Source organism: Ixodes scapularis, unplaced genomic scaffold (assembly GCF_016920785.2).
Source record: "Ixodes scapularis isolate PalLabHiFi unplaced genomic scaffold, ASM1692078v2 ptg001212l_1___fragment_1__unscaffolded, whole genome shotgun sequence".
In the NCBI taxonomy this organism is placed as follows: Eukaryota; Metazoa; Arthropoda; class Arachnida; order Ixodida; family Ixodidae; genus Ixodes; species Ixodes scapularis.
In genome coordinates, this window is record NW_024610117.1 from 126,024 (window position 1) to 145,748 (window position 19,725).

Here is a 19,725-nt window from a genome sequence, read left to right on the forward strand (position 1 = left end):
AGTTGCAAAGAACATTCACGAACCAACAAGGAAAAGACTGCGCGGAAGAGCTTCTTCAAGCGAGGATCTAAGGCCCTAACGAGAGCGTCGTTAGCTTCGTGGAAGACATCCTGCGACTGAGCAGCCGCGTCGATCCTGAAGCATCTGAAGCAAAGAAGCTCAGAGTCTTTATGCGCGGCGTGAAGGAAAACATTTTTGGTGGTCTTGTGCGAAGCCCGCCTACCACAGTCGAAGGCTTCATGACGGAGGCCACCAACATCGAACGTGCCCTTCAAGCACGAGCCGCCCACTATCACCGAGTTCCCGGCATCGTTTCCTTTTCTTCTTCCGGCTGCAACACCACGGACATCCGCGAGATAATCCGGGACGTCGTCCGTGAGGAGATCAAGAAGCTTCTACCTGCCGCCACAAGCCCAGCTTCGCCCTCAATCGCCGAGATTGTCGGGGAAGAAGTCAAGCAAGCGCTGCAGCCTGAGGTTCTCGTCAGCACCGCACCGGAACCACCGACGTTGAGTTATGCCGCAGTGGCCCGACGGCCACCGCCTCCTCGTCGCACCTATGTCGCGCCGCCCCGATGTCAGTCTCCTGCGCCGCAGCACAAACGACGCCACGACGACCAGGTCCAGTATGCCTGCCCGGAGCCTCGCGCATCGCGCAAGACCGACGTGTGGCGAACACCCGACCGACGCCCTCCGTGCTTCCATTGCGGGTTAGCGGACCACACCTATCGCCGATGCCCATACCAACGACTCGGGCTACGCGGGTTCCACCCCAACGACCCGCGCCCCCGTCATGGTGAACGCCCTACTGAAATCGACGAGTACCTGCGACGACCTCAATCCCCCGAGCCTGCGTACCACCGAGAGTTCCGGTCGCCGTCACCGCGGCGTCCAGCTTCGCCGATGCACCGACCACGACGTGAAAGCCTGTCCCCCCTCGCTCCTCGCCGGGGAAACTAGGCGCGGCAACCCCTGGAGGTGGAGTTGCCGAAGACGACCGACGCCAAGATCCTCTACGAACGTCGGGGGCCCCCACTCGAACGCTACCAGAGACCAAAACGGCGCCCCTGCAGTGGTGTCCAATAACCTAAACGTCGTCATCGACGGCCACGACGCATCAGCACTCGTGGACACCGGAGCAGACAACTCAGTCTTGAGTGGAAGGCTGTCCCGCCGCCTTCGAAAAGTCACGACGCCGTGGGATGGACCTCAAAATACGAACCGCCGGAGGGCACCTCATCACACCAATCGGGAGATGCATTGCTCGCGTCGAGATCCGCGGTGAGACGTGCCCTGTGGAGTTCGTCGTTCTACAAGACTGTTCCACAGACGCTATTCTCGGCATGGACTTTCTGTGTGAATACGGCGCCGTCATCGACCTTGGTGAGAACAGATTGACGCTGCGCAAGCCTGTTCCGTTTTCAGAGAAATCTCGAAAAGAGTCAACCGCCGTCCGAGTTGCTGCCGACCACGTGAATCTACCGCCGCGATCAAGTGTTGTCGTACCCGTAGTGGTCGATGCAGCTACCTGCGGCGAAGTTGTTCTTGAAGGCAACCTTCAATTACTCCTAGGAAGAGGAATAGGCGTCGCAAGAGGAGTGGCTGAACTTCAAGATGGGCGCACCGTGGTCTTCGTGACGAACTTTCGACAAGTAGCGCAACACCTCACGAAAGGTACCGCTATAAGCCATGTCGAAGAAATTCGGAACTCCGCCGAAATCGCCGCGATTGCTAAAGAATCATTCCCACCTCAGCAACACATTACGCCACCAGCGCAGCTCGACATTGACCCCGAGCTTCCAGGCCCGAAACGACGGCAGCTAAGTGACCTCCTCTACGAATACAGTGACTGCTTCGCGACGTCGTTGAGGGTGCGCGAAACCGCCGTTGCGAAACACCGCGTCATTACCGAGGGCGACGCGCGCCTTGTGCATCGATCACCGTACAGAGCCTCGGTTAAAGAAAGGGAGGTGATCCAGGAGCAAGTGCAAGAGATGCTGAACGACGACATAATCCAACCTTCAAGCAGTCCGTGGGCCTCTCCAGTTCTACTGGTTAAGAAGAAGGACGGAACGCTTAGGTTCTGCCTGGACTACCGGCAGCTGAACGCAGTGACGAAGAAAGACGTCTATCCACTCCCCCGCATCGACGACACGTTAGACCGGCTGCGCCACTCCCGATACTTTTCATCCATGGACCTGAAGAGCGGCTACTGGCAGATCGAAGTTGACGAACGGGACCGAGAGAAGACAGCTTTCGTCACGCCAGATGGGCTGTACGAGTTCAAGGTGATGCCCTTCGGACTGTGCACGGCTCCAGCAACTTTCCAGCGTGTCATGGACACCATACTGGCAGGACTGAAGTGGGAGAGCAGTCTCGTCTACCTCGATGACGTCGTAGTGTTTTCCAATGACTTCGACGAGCACTTGCGACGACTCCGAGCAGTTCTCCCAGCCATGCGGACCGCCGGACTCACCCTGAAGCCGTCAAAGTGTCGGTTCGCCTATGACGAACTGAAGTTCCTAGGTCACGTGGTTAGTAACGAAGGCGTTCGCCCCGACCCAGAGAAGACTCGCCCCGTCGCAGCATTTCCAGCACCGACAGACAAGAAGGCCGTACGAAGGTTTCTTGGACTATGTACCTACTATCGGCGCTTCATCCGGGATTTTGCAAGGATTTCCGCACCGCTCACAAACCTCACAAAGGACGCCGAGAAGTTCGAATGGGCCGAGGAGCAGCAGCAGGCATTCGACGAGCTGAAGCGACGACTGCAGACTCCTCCTGTTCTAGGACATTTCGACAAAGATGCGGAAACCAAAATTCACACGGACGCAAGTAACGCTGGACTTGGTGCGGTACTGGTTCAGGTGCAAGAAGGCACCGAGCGAGTTATCGCCTACGCAAGTCGGACACTGTCCAAGGCGGAGAAAAATTACTGCACGACTGAGAAAGAATGCATTGCGGTCGTCTGGGCAATCACGAAGTTTCGTCCGTATTTGTACGGGAGCCCGTTTCGTGCAGTCACGGACCACCACTCGCTCTGCTGGCTTGCCAAACTCAAGGACCCGTCAGGACGCCTCGCTCGATGGAGTCTACGACTGCAAGAGTTCAATACGACTGTGGTCTACAAGTCAGGCCGCGGGCACAGCGACGCCGACTGCCTGTCCAGAGCCCCCGTCGAAACACCTTCCGGCAGCAGCAACGACGATGACGACGAGTGCTTCCTAGGTGCAGTGAACACCGACGACATGGCACGACGTCAAGGAGACGATCCTGAGTTGCGTGCGTTAATCGAGCACCTCGAAGGACGAGGGGCTACTGTCCCCCGTGTCTTCTCGAGAGCCCTGCCGACTTTCGTTCTCCGACAAGGTGTACTTTACAAGGAGAACTTTGGAGACAACAACACACCATGGCTGCTGGTAATCCCTACCGACCTTAGAGCTGAGATTTTCCAAGCCTGCCACGACAACCCGACGTCCGGACACCTTGGTTTCAGCCGTACGCTGGGCCGAATTCGTGAAAGGTATTACTGGCCCAAGCTGCCGAAGACCGTTCACTTCTACACACGGTCCTGCCACGAGTGCCAGCGACGCAAGAAACTGCCGACGAAGCCGGCAGGTCTCCTGCATCCGGTCGCTCCCCCGACCGTACCGCTCCAGCAGATCGGAATGGATCTACTTGGTCCTTTCCCACCATCGACGCAAGGAAACAGATGGATTATTGTCGCCACAGATTATCTCACACGGTACGCCGAAACGAAAGCCCTTCCTGCAGGGACTGCTGTGGAAGTCGTCGAGTTCTTTTTCGAGTCCATCGTCCTGCGGCACGGCGCTCCCGAAGTTTTGATCTCAGACCGTGGATCATCGTTCATGGCCCAGCTGACGCAAGAAATCCTTCGTCTCAGCCACACCAGCCATCGGCGCACAACGGCGTACCACCCGCAGACCAATGGGCTGACGGCGAGACTCAACAAGACCATCGCCGACATGATCTCCATGTACGTCGACGTGGAGCACAAGACATGGGACGAGGTGTTGCCGTACGTCACATTTGCCTACAACACGGCCGTGCAAGAGACCACCGGGGTGACACCCTTCCAACAGGGTCATGGTCGCAAAGTAACGACAATGCTGGACGCGATGTTACCCCACGAACCGGCTGTCGACGGAAGCGACGGCGCCCAGGTGGTTGCCCAACGGGCAGAAGAAGTCCGCCACCTCGCCAGACACCGTATTCAAGCCCAACAACGTGTCGACACTGGCCGCTACAACCTTCGTCGTCGGGACGTCCACTTCCAACTTAGAGACAGGGTGTGGGTGTGGACACTGATCCGCCGCCGTGGTCTCAGTGAGAAACTCCTAAAGCGCTACTTCGGGCACTACAAAGTACTTCGTCGACTCGGGGATCTGAACTACGAGGTGATGCCCGACGGAACACGAACTTCATCACGCCGCGCTCCACGACCGGAAGTCGTCCACGTCGTGCGCCTCAAGCCGTACTACGCGCGATAAGACTGCTACCTGTGATCTTGTGCACCGCTTGATAGGATTGCGTTTCGCGAGCCTCCGTATGTTTCCATTTTTTTGTTTGTTTCGCTCTGTTTGTTTCCCTTTTACGTGGCATCGAGACGATGCCTTTTTAAAGGGGGGAGTAATGCCACGCTCGTCGGCGAGCGACCGCGTGCGTGGCCGAGTGGTTACCGTGCTTGACTGCCGCGCGGAAAGTCTGGGTTCGATTCCAGTCAGCAGAATGCTCTTTCATTTGTTCTTTCAACATTGCGTTCGAGTGTGTTCGAGAACATTCTCGTGTGATCGATTTCCAAATGTTCCAGTCGCCGAACAATCTAGGCCGATATTTCCAGAACCCAACGCGCGCACATAAGGGACTCCGCGTGCTGATCTGCAGTCAGTCTCGCCCCAGCGTTCGACTCTGCTGTTACGCCAACTTCGACGCCCGCGACGCTCTGTTATTATCTCTTGTACCCTTTTATTTTCGGCACAAGTTCGCCACATTAAACGTTTATTTCTTCTTGTTTATTTATTGGTTTTTGGTCACCACCCGTGATAATATATAACTGAAGACACTGCTCACGTCGTAGCACCCAGATAAAACCCTCTAGTCCCCTTGGTTGAAATCGACGCCACCCGATGTCTCTTCGATGTGAGGCTAATTGTAGCCTCTCGTGGATCCGATTTTCCATGCTTCTCTATGGGAGAAAGGATAGCTTTTAAATGTTTTCTAAGTGCGCCCCGTCATGGTAAAACGAGGCACTCTTGATATGCGTGCAGCTTATACAGAGCCTCCTTACTAAAATTAGTTTCGTACCTCAACATAAACAAAAACAATTTTATGAACGATTTAGAGCTGATATATCTCTGGCGCGGTGCTTGCGTCGCAGCCAAAGAATACGCGTCTAGCAAAAAGCGCATGTACAGAGGTGCCAGTGCAGCGAGACACATGTTTTTTTCCCCAATCTCGCCCGTCGCGACGCGGTTGGAATAAGCTGGAAAAAGCTACTGGGGCGTGCGCCAATAAGGCTCATCTGTTTGATCCCGTCACAGCGTCCGCAGTGCTACGTACCCTCTCCTATATACACGCTGTTCCAATTAAATGTTTTAAATATTCCTAGAAAAAGGGATAATCAACAAAAATAGTATTTTTTCCGGAAACTATTGCCAGCCACCTTGGAAGTTAAATATCGAAAAAAAGAGACTAGACGCCATGCACTAGGATGCCACACCAGGGTTGCCAATCAACTTGTACAAGGAGATCTCGGATGGTCATCTTTCGAGACGCGTGAAGCCAGCAGCAAACGTGAATATTACGCCCGACTTCGACATATGAAGGAAAACTGCCTGGCGAGGAGGCTTTTCGTATACCTTCATCTGAAAAAAATCGTTTACAACTCCCTGTAACCTGGAATTAGAGCGCAGCTCTTGAAGAGGAGAAGGGGAATTTACGGAGGGGGGGCTATGCCCTCATCCTCTCCTGCTCGGCTCCAATTTCTGGGAAAATTTTCCGCTAAATTTAGCGGAAGATTTTTTCCGCTAAGTTTAGCGCAGAATTTTTTCCGCTAAATTTAGCGGGAAAATAAATTGCTAGATTTAGTGGTGAAACTTCCCCCCTAAATTTAGTGGGAAAAATTTTCAGCTACATATAGCGGAGAAAAGTTCGCGCTAGATCTAGCGGGGAAAATTTCCCGCTAAAGTTAGCGGCAAAATAGTTCCGCTAAATTTGTGGGGAAATATTTACCGCAAAATCTAACGGGGATTCTTTTCCGCTAAATTTAACGGAAATTTTTTTCTGCTAAATTTAACGGGAAATTTTTTTCGATAAACAGCGGGGGAAATCTTTCTCTAGATTTAGCAGGCAAAATTTTCCGCTAAAATTAGCAGGAAAATTTCTCGCTAAATTTAAGGGGAACATTTTCCGATAAATTTAGCGGGAAAATGTTTCAGCTATTTTTAACGGAAAAAATGTTCTGCTAAATTTAACGGGAGATTTTTTTCTGCTAAAGTGAACGGGCAATTTTTCCGCTGAATTATTTTTTCCGCTAAACTTAGCGGGCAAAATCTTTCGCTAGACTTAGCGGGCAAGATTTCTCGCTACATTTAGCAGAAAAAATTTCCTGCTAGATCTAGCGGGAAAAATTTCCCGCGGGAAATGTATCCGCTAAATTTGGCGGGAACATTTTTCTGCTGAAATTAACGGGGAATTTTTTTCCACTAAATTTAACAGGGTATTTTCCCGCTAAATTTAACGGGGAATGTTTTCCGCTAGACTTAGGGGGGGGGGGGAAATCTTTCGCTAGAGTTAGCGGGGAAAATTTCCCGCTCAATTAAGCGGGAAAATTAACCCATCATGCACCGCGTGGTTACTCCGACGGCGACGCCGACGCCGCTCAAGCCGGAAACGGGCGCTAAGTGCTGCGTTCTATAAAAACATGCCAAGTGGCTAAATATTTAACTAAAATTTTCGAATAACCGTTTCTAATTAGCCATAGTAAACTAACGGCTCGAATGAAAAAATTGCTAAGCATCAGCAAAAAACACTGAATTAACTATTTCAAAGATATAAAAGGCAAGGGCAGGATTGTGCAGCGTTCTAAAGAAACGCTCAATTTGGAAGCGTTTTCTAGATTTCGGTTCATTATCGTCGCACATTTTAGTGCCTGCAGTCCTGCTCCCGGGTGGCCGAGGCGCGAAGCCACCGCCTCGCCTCCTCGTAGGATAGAGGGAAGTATGAGGCACGTGTGTTCAGCGTGGCAGCCACCGAAAAGCAGGACTACTGGCGCAAATGTGCGCTCCGAGAGGAAAAAGAAAACGAAAAGCGCGCCAAAATTGTCAGCAATGTCGTCTGTCTTTCCTTTATCTTTACTGTGTTCCTGTATTGCCCTGCTGTTTCAAACCAAGATGCTCAGTAACCAACTAGCCCGATCATATCTTTTATTACGTTAAAATTAAACGTTGTTGTTTTTGTTTTCTAACGCCGGAACATGTTATTCTTTTTTTCTTATATCGTAATAAAATGAGTAGATTCTGGGGCTTTCGATGATGCTTAGCAAGTTTCTAATGTTCAATAACATGTTTATTTTTCTTGTTTATGAATTAGACTAGTAAATTATAGCTAATTGTTTTACCTAATTTGTTCGTTTTCTTGCAATTGTAAATAACCACCATGGCTGGCCTTCAAGAAAGGGTTTATATTTTTCTCAACTTTAAGGGGCGCTGAAGTCGACACTGAGACCGTCATTTTGTTGTGACAAATCAATCTAGACGCTCTAAGCATCCCAACAAACCCAAAATCACAGTCGCACGTAGCTTGTTTCCTCGTTAGAAGTATGTTCAAAGATCGCGACACGCCCTTTTTGGGGAGAGTTTTCTTCCGAGTGACGTGGTCGACGAAGGACGCTTTTTGTCGAGTTGCACGCGACGGCTTCGCCCGCGGAGGAAAAGAGGAGTCTTATGCGAATGTGTACCTATCATACTCTCTTCGAAACAAGTTATAATAAAATCAGTCGGAATCTGCGCGTATGGTAGGGCTTTCATTGGTCCACACAATGCCGTCCGCGAGAAAAAAGAGTCCACATGTTTTTCTATTACGCTAAAATGAATAAGTGGTTTTGTATTATAGGATTGGGTATATGTGGGAACTCACACATATTAAACAATATAAGATCAAAAACGACCTTTTTCAAAAATGACTTCAGTACCCCTCAAACAGGCTGACAAAAGTCAGAAGCCTGAAACACATCCCAAATAGTTTAAGACATTCTACTCTGCTCACTGATTTTAAACGGGGCGCCTACAGCGCAAAATCCTTCCCAAGTGCTAGGATGAGCCGTTGTCGAGGAACTGCGTGCGCATCTGGCTGTTCATCCTGCCGCCCTGCACCGTGGAGGAGGGCTGCCATCGATGCACAAACACACCGAATCGGCCAAGACAGACAAGACGCATGTCTGCGCTGTCTCGACGGGTTTTCACGACGGCAGTTGGCGGCATACTCGTCTTGCGATTCAAATAGGAAAACACCAAAGCGGTGCGCGTCCATCCGTTCCAACTACGCAAAAGGTATCGGGGCCAAAGCCTTTGGATTTTTAGCCAGTTAAATGTATTCCGCATATCCCGTTTCAGCTTAAATTCAGACGCAGCCTAGGCTAAGAGCAAATTGCACCAATCAAACAGCTTCAAAAGTGCACGTCAGTGGACCTTTGTTTATGAATGGTTTTAGCGATGTTAGAACACGTATATCTAAAAAGCGAACACCATGATGGTGCGCTTTGGAAGTTATCTAATCAGTTCCATCAGCTCGTAGCGTGCCGTACGATTACGTTATTAAGTGGAGGTGACAGTGCCAGAAGAATACTTTTAATGGAGAATTCGTGTGGTCAATCGCCGGCGAGACCGAATCGGGGGCATCGGCTGCCAGAAACCCGACAGTGGCGCATCACGTGACCTTTGGCACCCGAACATGAAACGCCAGACGGTGGCAGTTGACTTTGCCGCTTTCCAGCAAGACACCGCTGAGGCTTTCTCCGCGGTCCCGTTACCCATGTCCTCGGGTTCTCCCTCTTCCCTCGTGGGATTGTCCCAACGGCTTGGATCGACTCGAGTATTGGCTGCTGAAGCGACTTCAGATCAGTGTAGTTTTTTCGCTCATCTTTTCTTAGTCACCTCATCTCCCATTTCAAAGGTGACGAAACCGGTTACAGTCTGGCGCCTCCTCGCCCGGCCGTTTGGAGCTCGGGTGTAAAAAGCGCCGGAAAGTTGCCGGTGCTTGCCGGAGAACTACCACCAGAAAGGTCCACGCCTGCCGGAAGCTTACCACGCAAACACTAATGCCGGTGCTCCGGCAACATCAGTTGCCCACGATTTATAACCAAAACTCGCCGTTAGGCGTTTACATTTCAGCAGTATCATTGATTTCGTTATTTTCGCAGTGCTCGTATATGCCACAAGATTTAACGTTCGAACACAATGTATACGATAACTCTCTATGTTTCGTGTCATTCAAAATTTCAAGCGCTGTGGAAAGCTAGTTGACATAAACACGGGCACAAAACTCCGAACCGAATATGCCCGATCACGGCGCCTGCACCGCACTTGCTTGAATCAGCGGGTGACAACGTGCGTATCGATTTACAACGAGCCACGTGACAAAGCACCTTTGGTGCGGATTGATTGGCTCCATCGAATCGGAGCGTCGGTGCGAAAAGGGGTATATATCTAGAAAAGTTCGTTTTCAAATACTACGACGCTTTCGGTGACCCTGCGTAGTTACTCCATCGACGAGACACCTCAACTAATTATTAGATACATTTTTCTCTAGAATAATAGCTTCCGATTAGGCGTAATTATATCGGCAAATAAGTGAAGGCGGAGAGCAATTCGTCCGCTAATTGCGCCGGAGTGGCGGGGACGTCAGAACGACGCCGACATTTGATTGGCTTTGATTGAAGGGATAGTGGGTACACCTCAATGCTGGATGCCTTCAGGACTACCCACTAGTTTGTCGTTCATTCAGCCACTAAGAGCTCGGCGATCTGACATCATCGCAACCCCTGTTCAAAAAGCAGACGGCACTTGCACTGCGCGTGGGAATCTTGAAAGTAGCACTCGATGTCAGCTGAATTCAAACTCACGCGTAATCGTAGCAGTGATTGGTGACTCTAGCCATCACGGTGCCGTCGAAGGCTGTGTGATCGTAGAGAAGTGCAGACCCTCCGTCTTCCCCGACAATCACCTGGATCGAAAAACAAAGAATATAAAACAAGAAGTAATGAGAATGGTATGTTCCTGCGTTCTCCTCAAGCTTAAATCTTAGAAGAACAGAGGGGCGCAGTTATGATGCATGCCCCTGACTCTGTCCTCATTTTTTTAAGATGTCCCGTATTTTGGTCACCGAGAGTGTGAATGATAAGGCGCGTATTAACGCCCGGTCTCCAGGACGCGTTCATTTCCTTCCGTCATGCTTCGACGCCGTGCGAGCTCGGTGCGCACGAGATGCTGAAGCGTCGCCGAAGGTAATGCTCGCTCTTCATGGGGGTTGCACGACTTAAGCTCCTTCCTGCCGTTCTTACCTTGTCAGGGACTCTAGTAAGCCTGAAGTTGTCGTAGCTAATGCGTATCAAATATAGGAAGGTATCGAGGCTCGTCATCCGGGAAATCTAATGTTTTTATATGAAAGAGCAAATTATTTATGCAGTTCACGATACATTTGCTCATTTCTTCCCTCATTTACCTAGCGGTTCGTTGTTCACTGGTAATGTAAGATACATTCCCTAACGCAGCTTCCTCCGTTGCTTATTGAGACATTCAAACTGGTTGGTTCCTTGCTTGGCATTTGCCTGCAGAAATTGCTCTTAAATTTACGCAAAGTGCCAAACTATAACATAACTATCCAGAGACCACAGGACAGTGGACACGGTTAAGGCAAGCAGTTTTGTTGAGTAACGAGCGTCAAACATAAAAGGGCTCATGTCGGTACTATCGCGGTCACACCTGGCTTTAACATCGGAAAGCGCTTTGGTGTAGGCCGCTTTGCGCCTACAAACTGTCAAGTGGTGGTGTGGCCTCCACCTGGAGGACCGAGGCCACCGCCCTGCCCATGCAGGGCGCACTCCCAACCCCGCGCATGCGCGGCGCTGGAAATACCAGGTGGTCACCGGTCACGTGCTATACCCAATTGCGTGCACCGTGATAGCGCTTTACGCCGATGAATATTCCGCTGCATTCGAGCGCAATAGCGGGCTATTCTAGAGGGTCTGTTTCTACGGATTACTACCCGTTGTCCTGCTTACCTGAACCGGCTTGTCCCACCATCGATTGGCTCCATATTCGGCGTTTGGGCCGCCCTTGCATACCTGCCGGGGCCAGGCCACTTCGTAGGGACCCGCGTCTGCCAACCCGCCGTCGAGGCACACCACGAGGGCAGCCATCTTGATCGCTTCCAGAGACGCCGCGTTCTGAGAATCTGCGTCCCAAGGATCGGAAAAAGAATTATGCCATTCTGTGTTTTATGAACTGCAGGGTTCCGCTTTGCAAATTACTTTTTTTTAAGTTTATAATCAGAAGTTTTTTACGTTATTTTTCGCTCTCAGAATTTACAGTCCTCAGGTGTGCGGCACTTATGGCGCTGTGTTTCCCTGGACAAGTTATTTTGTTTTTTCTTAGTCTTATCTCACGTCGGATTGCAGGGGACGCATACCAAACATATATTATACTTTGTGTTGCCTTTAAAAAAACATTGAAAAAAGAAACCACTTTTTTAACATACTAAAAAAGTTACAAATTATACGCTATAAATGTTTCGCTACGCATTTCTTGTTTTATATTAAAATTATTTACAGCGTTAACCTTAATTTCGTTTAAAGATTTGAAAAACCCTCGCCAAAAAACTTCACTACACATCCACACAAAGGGCAGCGTTCTCATTGGCTGCCTACCCTCACCTTACCTCACCTGAGAGCACCTCAGCGATCCTCCTTTCCACTTTTCTGTCTCGAGCGTGATTTCGCATTGCGGAGGAGAAGGAAGAAAAATTCGAGAACGCTGCCGTTGCGTTAATATGGCTATTTGGGCCAGTTGGTTCATGATGGAACATAGGCGCCAAAAAAACAAGGGCAAGAAGAGGCGTAAACACTGGCGCTTCATGATCGAAGATAGGCGCCGAAAAAACAAGGACAGTAAGAGGCATAAACACTGGCGCTTCATGATCGAAGATAGGCGCCGAAAAAACAAGGACAAAAAGAGACGTAAACGCTGGCGCTGTTTACGTCTCTTCTTGTCCTTGTTTTTTCGGCGTCTATCTTCGACGCTGCCGTTGGCATGCCTTGGCAGCTTTAGCAGGCGCGTTTGAAGCTGCAAATTAGAACGAGTCTAGCGCTGTAAATAATGTTACATTAAAAAACAAAATCTGGAGCCCATACACTTCACGTGAAGATGGAAGACCAGCGAAGCTGTTATCTTTACGAGAGCTATATATGACATCTACACAATTTACATAGCATTGCAATGAAGACAGGTCCACGACTTTGTTGTTTAATTGTCTTTATTCAATTCTTAGTGACTAAAGTGATCATCGCCTAATGTTTATTTATGGGCAAGTGCTAAACCCGACTTACCGAGGCGCACCTCGAGGATAGTTTTTTTTTGTGATATGGCCCAAATCTTTTTATCAGCATCGCGGAAACAAAAGAAAAGAAGGTTAGATCGGCGCGTTCTGCATTCAGCCTCGTCACGGCACACTCTTTGCTGAGATAAGTCGGTAGACCGTAGATGATAACAAGGAATCAGGACCACAATACCTAATGATGCCAAGGAAGGCTGACTCACGAGGGTTTCCCCCTTTTTTTCTATTTGTCACTACCAATCCGAACGAAGGTGAGCCGTTTAGACGGGATTTATTTTGTTAACATCCATGGAGTCATTTCTTTCAGATCGCTGCACATAGCAACTTCGCTGTAAAATATTTTATTTTTTTGGCAAAACATCTAGTTACGCGACAGCTTAACTTTAGAAATAAACGTAGAAAGGTCAGGAAAACAGAGATCAGCTGTATAGCTAACAACTTAAGCCTGTAAAAATATTTATTTTGTATAATTTGTAATTTTCCGAGTCGGTTTAACGAGATGTTTCTTTTATCAGTGTCCTTTTGAGTGCAGACACAGCCGACGCCACGAGCTGATGGGATCAATCAGACACGGTCCAAAGTGCACCCTCGTGGTGTTCCTCATGTTTCTGCGTCGTGTTCTCGGATTGGTAAACTAACCATAAACGAAAAAAAAAAAGACAGCTAATCGCGCTTTTGATGTTGCTCAATTGACCCCCTACCTCGTCGCGTCGGCTGCGTACGGACTTAAGCAGAAACCATGTATAAACTCTCTTTCACGTTAAAGGACCCATGAAACGAATTTTGGGCTGGAGTAAATCAATTTATATTGGGATTTTACTAATAGCACATCGTTCAGTGGGCCAAAAGAACAAAGGTAGAAAGTCAGAAGCCTGACTTTCGCTACGAAAATTTGCAAAATATAGCGGACTACTTCGTACCTCCTTCCCTTCGTAAACTCTCCGCCTTTTCACTGTGATACATCCGCGGACCCCGCAGCGCGTCATCGGGCTACTAGCCACCATAACCGGGCCCCCGCAGCGCGTCACCAGGGCCCAAGCGCACGTCACACGACACCGGACCTCACTTAATCCCTTTACCCCTATGCTGACATTGCGGTGGAAGCTACGCGTTTGCCGGACCAATCAGCCGCCTCCCTTTCATCACCTGACCTCATTCTCTGCGGGTCGGTATGCGCGAGAGAGCGTGATCACGTGGAAAATGTGTGGCTGGCCCAACGAGCACGTAGCTTCCACAGCACAGTCAGCTTCGGGGTGAACGGGGTGGGGAAAGCAACTAGTCGGAATTTTGAGCGACGGGCTAATCTTCTAGGGGGACAATAGCTGTGATCGGCTACACAAGCGAGATTCCCAGCAAGAAGGGACTCCCCCCTTTCCGACCTCTTGAACTGTTTGGTACAATGCGCGATTTATGAGTTGAGGAGGAAAGCTAAACAGAAAAAAGTTGAAAAAGCGTTTCATTACTCCTTTAAGTCTTACTGGCAGTCAGCGCCACGATCGAGTGAAGAAGTCAAAGCAAATCCAAAAGTGTAACGTCATAGTGCTCGCTGTCTTTATGAGTTTCCTTTGGCCGGCTGAACTAATCCCACACAGTGAATACGGCATGATCCTGCAATATATTTTTTTTCTGTTTTTCTGCATGATTGATTTGTGCATGATTGACCCCACGCACAAAGAAGAAAGCGAGTGACGACGCAATTTGGACGCTCTTTCATGTAATCCATCTGATTGTAGATTCGGCCCTGTTCTGACGTAATGTGAAACGAAGAATAGACTTACATGCTCCTAATGAATCATGTCGTTTTGAACCTATACACCAACTCATGTTTACAAACAAACCGGAGCGCCCCTAGCGGACGTCACCGGCGCCGCGCATGCGCCGTGGATGGTGGGCAAGAAGTCCGCCGTCGCCCATAAACAGACCATTGAATTTCCTTGTTGTCGGCGTCGGTGGGAGTCCCCGTGCTCTTTTTCGCGTTGGAATTGCTGTTTCTACGTCCTCCTAACATTGTCTGACTACTTGAGCGGCTTCACCAAAACTATCGAGGCAAAACTTTGCGTGGATAATGTGACGTGCGGCGATTCATTTCACGTGGACGCCGCAGAATGGACGCTAAAGCCTGACTCCCACGTCGAGATTCTGCTCGCTATTTTCAGTCGCGACGTCGCTCGGACTGCAAAAGCGTGGACCGTAGCTGAGATGGTGAACATCGATACTGAAAACCTCAAGTAGAATCGGGCAATACAAGTCGGTGATGGCCACTGGTAACAATGATCAACAACTTCTTGTATCTGTTTACACTTAGCCGACTTACCCCAACCAACCTTCAAAAATGTTTTGAGGCCTGCACTTAGTTCTTGTCGCAATTACCTGGTCAACGTTTGGTTTACGAGCCGCTGTCGTTTGAACGAACTAACGACAAAAAGCAGCCAAGTTTGAAAGAGCAGACGACAGTTCGAACGCACGCGCAATGGAGTACGGGCGACAAGCACCGCGTCCCGCGTCAACAAACCATTCGAATGTCACGTTGTCGGCGTCTGTGTGAGTCTGCATACTCTTCTTCGCGTTGGAGTTGTCGATTCTACGTCCTCATCGCAATGTCTTACCACTTCAATCGCCTGAGCGAAATGATCGAGGTTCGTTACGCCGCTAAACTTTCCGTAAGTAATTTGACGTGCTGCGATTCATTCGCATGAACGCTGCAGAATGGACGCCAAAACCATGATGAGATTCTTGTACCTATTTTCGGTCGCGACGTCGCTCGTGCTGCAAAAGTGTAAAAGGTAGCGGCGATGATCGACATCGATACTGAAAATCGGAAGCGGGAACAGACAAAGCGTAACAAGTAGGTGATGGCCACCGGTACCAATAATTAACATGTATCTACTGTTTACACCGAGCCTACTTAAGTCTTTTGAGGCCTGCAATTACTTCTTATTGCAATCACCGGGTCAAACTTTGGTCTACGGGCCGCTTTTGTTTGAACGAGCAGACGACAAAAAGCAGACAACTTTGAAAGAGCAGACGAAAGTTCGAACGATCAGGCGGCCGTGTGAATTTGAAGACGCACTGAATCCGTGGGTGGTCCGGAAAACTTGGGGGTTTTCTCTCGGTCATGTTGGAACAAAGCAAATACATCTGGCGACTACAAATTGTGGCCCGCACACGCAATCGTAGTTCGACAGCGTCAGGTTTGCCCTTTTCACGGCTGCTATCCACGTTCTCGGACGAACGGAGAGTGCAAAAACACATGAAAACTGATCTTCAAACCTTCCCAGACTCTCTTGGTAAAGCCCCCATCGCAGCATTTTGACGAAAAGGCATGTTTTTTGTCTCGTTTCTTCCAAAGGAACACAGGAATGCATGTCTGGCACGGCGACTTCTGCCCACCGCCCGAGACCGGAAGTGCGTCCGGCGCGCCAACACCGCGGCGTGACGTAGGAGAGTTGAGTTGGTGTATAGACTGGGTTGAGAAACAAAAACAACAATAACTTTAGAGTAAAGAAAAAGAAATCGCAGGATGCGAACGTCACGGGGTTCCAACGATATTATAAGGGACTTTTAGCAAGTGGTTACCGGTGTTCCACGTACCGCGCTGCCGGAGCCTTTGAAGCACGGTTTTAAGCAGGCGACCGCGGTGAAGGTGTCACCCGGGCGCGCGCTTAAAAGCATATATCAAAGGCTCCGGTAGAGCGGTACGCGGAACACGCTAACGGTTCGCTCAAAATTCCTGTTAACTACTACTACGATCCGATCGAGTAGCGGCATAAGTGGGTCGTCGCTGCTCTCGTCGATTTTATACGTTTGCTATCACCAGCCTGCATCAATCAGGCAAAAAAAAAAAAAAAACAAGATCCGGAGTCTTTACGCAAATCGTTTGAATTAATTCATGCTTCCATAAGAACAGAATTTAAAGCCACCCGCGCGATAGGGCCCTTCAAATTATAAATAAACAAATGTATCAACAACTATTTTTGTATTGTTCAATTTATCGGGATAAAGAAGTCCCCTTTTAAGTTTTGCCTGACAACATACACAGACCCTATTGGTGTAGCTTTCACTGATGTGCCCCGGGTCTATCAGTACTGTCAAGACACCTCAATTTATTCAGGAGAGTGTGTGAGGGTCTGGCTTCAATGCCACATTTACATGAGTTCTGCTTCTTCCCAGGGTGCGTATTATGCCTTTAGTGATTCTTATTGTTCCTGCGTCGTAAGTCGTCCTGTGTGGTAGTGGAAGTAGTCGACGTGAGGGTCCATTTAAAACCCATTGATAAAATTCACACTCCTTTCATTGGAGTTTCTTTTATGCACCGTCAGCCATTGTTGCGCGAACGCACAACACACGTAGGTTGAGGGGATGCTGGGAAGTCATTCTCTTCTTAGAGCTGCTCGATGCGCTGGCAATATGCTTTGGAATATGTGGTGCTACTTGCAAAACAAGCACAAACACATCAATGCATTATAGGCTTTCTTCAAGCCCCTTGACAGAATAGACACTCTCCAGAAAATTCCCACGAGACGTCGCAACTGAGTTAAGGGCTTGAATTGAGCTAGTTTTTACATGCTTCGTACTGGTCAACATGAATTAGAGTAGAGAAACGAAGAAAGTAGGAGAGAAGACACAAGCTGGACAATCGACTTGCTTTAGCAAAGAAACTGCCGTCTTTCTTTTTTATGCATTCACGTTCTGTTCAAAGGTCGTATCAATATACAAATTATTATAAACACAAAAAAATTTGATCAAATTTCAAAACACCATTTTGTTGCAAAATTGCTACACATAACACACTTTTGTCACAACCGACCGAAAACCAAGCTTTGAGTCAAGTGGCACTGGCACACTTCAGATAGATTTTTTTTAGCATGGAAAACGATGGACGGGAAGCTAACACACTGATCCGCGTGGACTTCAAGAGCCACTGCCTCGAGAATCTCATGAGCAAAGGTGTTGTTGATTGTTGTAAGTATTGCCATGTTTCCCGACATTGCAGTGCATTCACACGCTGTGTACTGCGCTGACAAATGTCCTGCTTCCATTCCCTTCCAAGACGCTGCGTCCTCCCTGGTTCTGACAATGTTGTATCTGCCTTTTTGTGCGATATATTACTTGCCGCAGGATAGGGTAATTTAATAGATGTCCTCCATCGTGCATGGACCACATTTTCTCTGGTGGGCGTGTCAGATGTGCTTTGAACATTTTCTTTGTTGGACTTTCTGCACATGGCAACCCTTTTGGTTGGCGCAGATGTAACGACTTGAAAGTACTGTTTTTTGCGACTTTTTCTCAGGTTGTGTGATATACCATGCATGTGCGGAATGACAGCAATGTTTCGTCGAGATCCTTTCTTTTGTTCAATTCTTGTTTTCTAGCTCTTCATGTTCGTGGAGATGGATTCACAAACGGCTTCCAGTCGGCCGTTTTTGTCGCCCAAATTCCGTAGACAAGTGATTTGTTGATCAAATCTTGGCCCCATTCGATGATGACACGATTTATTTAGGGAAGAGTAGTCTTTTTTCCTACAATATTTTTTAATAGTTTGGGGATGGCTTGATTCAAAGGAAAGAAATCCTTTATCTGACCTGGGTTTTGCGTTACATCAGGGTACAGTTGTCGCGAGTCAGCTTGAAAATAAAAGGTTTTATATACATTATTTACATAACACTGTCACCGACGAATAGTGCTGGACTATCCGTCGGTGATAATATTACTAGATTAGCTCAGTTGTGAAACTGCCGCAGAGGGCGGTACCCCCCTCAACATCCCTTCATTTTGTCATGCCGTCATTTGAAGCGCCATCTAGATTTTTGTTAAAAAGCTGTGTGTTCCATAAAGTACGCTAAAGCGCCAACTCGACGCTCTGCCTCAAAATTATGCATTTCTTGAAATACACCGAAGTCACCAGAGAAGCCGTTTTAAAACGGTGGTGTTGTATGTTGCCTGTGTGTTGCTTTCAGAGTCTGCATACGCATTGGTTCCGTCTTCTGCTTGTGTTTATCAGAACCAACGGTCTCCCCTCGAGTGCTCCGGAAATTTATGACCCAGAGGGGACATTCCACCGAGCCACCCGCGAACGCGAACGGGCAGGCGACCACGGACCCCTGTGTAAACAGCGCCAGCTGCGCCTCGGAGGGGCGGCTTCTGGTCACTCGACACCCTCTACCCTCTTTCCCCTTCTCGCGCGTCTTTCTTCCCGTAACGTTGTTCTGAAATAAACGGTTCTTCTTGAGAGTTGAAAAGGTTGGCTTCGTGTCTGTCTCTCTGGAACAGCGGCTGGCTGATTTTGAACCATCGTGTAATGAAGTTAGCCGGCATTTAGTAACATCTCCTTACTACAACATTTTTGGTGCAGAAACCCGGGAGAAAAGACTGGCAGAGGAGATGAACACAGCGAAAGCAGCCCTCACCGACCGAGTAAAGCGGAAGCGTACATTGGTGCGAGCAGCGACGACCAAGTTTATCAGCGATGTCGCAGCCATGGCGGATACAACGACAGTCGGTTAGCTCCAAACCAAATTTGACCTTCTCGTACTAAAAGAGGAGACTCTCAAAGCACTCGATAGCAAAATTGAGCAAGGGATCGATGACGAGGCCTTGGAAGAGGAGATTACGTGCAGCGAAAGCTACAAGGAGAGAATCAGTGTAGCGAAGACTAAACTGAAAGGCATGCTCCTAGATAAAGGCCCGTCCGAGTGGCAGAGCCTTAACAGGTACACCAACCAACACGGACACCAGACTGAGCGTGACAGTGGAACAGACCAACCCAGCAGTAAAGCTCCCCGAATTGGAGGTATCAAAATTTCAAGGTGAACTCCGGGAATGGCAGGGTTTCTGGAGTCTGTTCGATTCCACTATCAACGCGAACTTGACACTGGCAGAGGTCGACGAATTCAAGTACCTGAACAGCTACCTCACGGGAAAGGGAGCCGTGGCTGTGCAGGGCTTGACCTGACAGCGGAAAACTACGAAGTAGCCCTCGAGCTTCTCATCCATAGATTCGCACAAAAGTATCTTATAATTGAAGATAACTTGGCGAAGTTGATGGCTCTCAGACTTGAGAAAAGTGAGCGAACTCAGAGCATTATTTGACCAAATT

At 48.9% G+C, this 19,725-nt stretch overlaps 1 protein-coding gene across 1 annotated transcript in view; it reads right to left on the reverse strand.

The window, feature by feature from the left end:
* The window catches only part of LOC115309644 (carnitine O-acetyltransferase-like), a 62,338-nt gene extending 50,321 nt beyond the window's left edge, over positions 1–12,017 (reverse strand). The window contains exons 1-3 of the mRNA XM_042288159.1: positions 11,960–12,017; positions 11,299–11,471; positions 10,141–10,241 (exon numbers count right to left, since the gene is read on the reverse strand). Of these exons, the coding sequence (XP_042144093.1) occupies positions 10,141–10,241; positions 11,299–11,471; positions 11,960–12,017 (332 nt within the window). The remainder of the gene's footprint in view (positions 1–10,140; positions 10,242–11,298; positions 11,472–11,959) is intronic.
* Between the last annotated feature and the right edge of the window lie 7,708 nt (positions 12,018–19,725).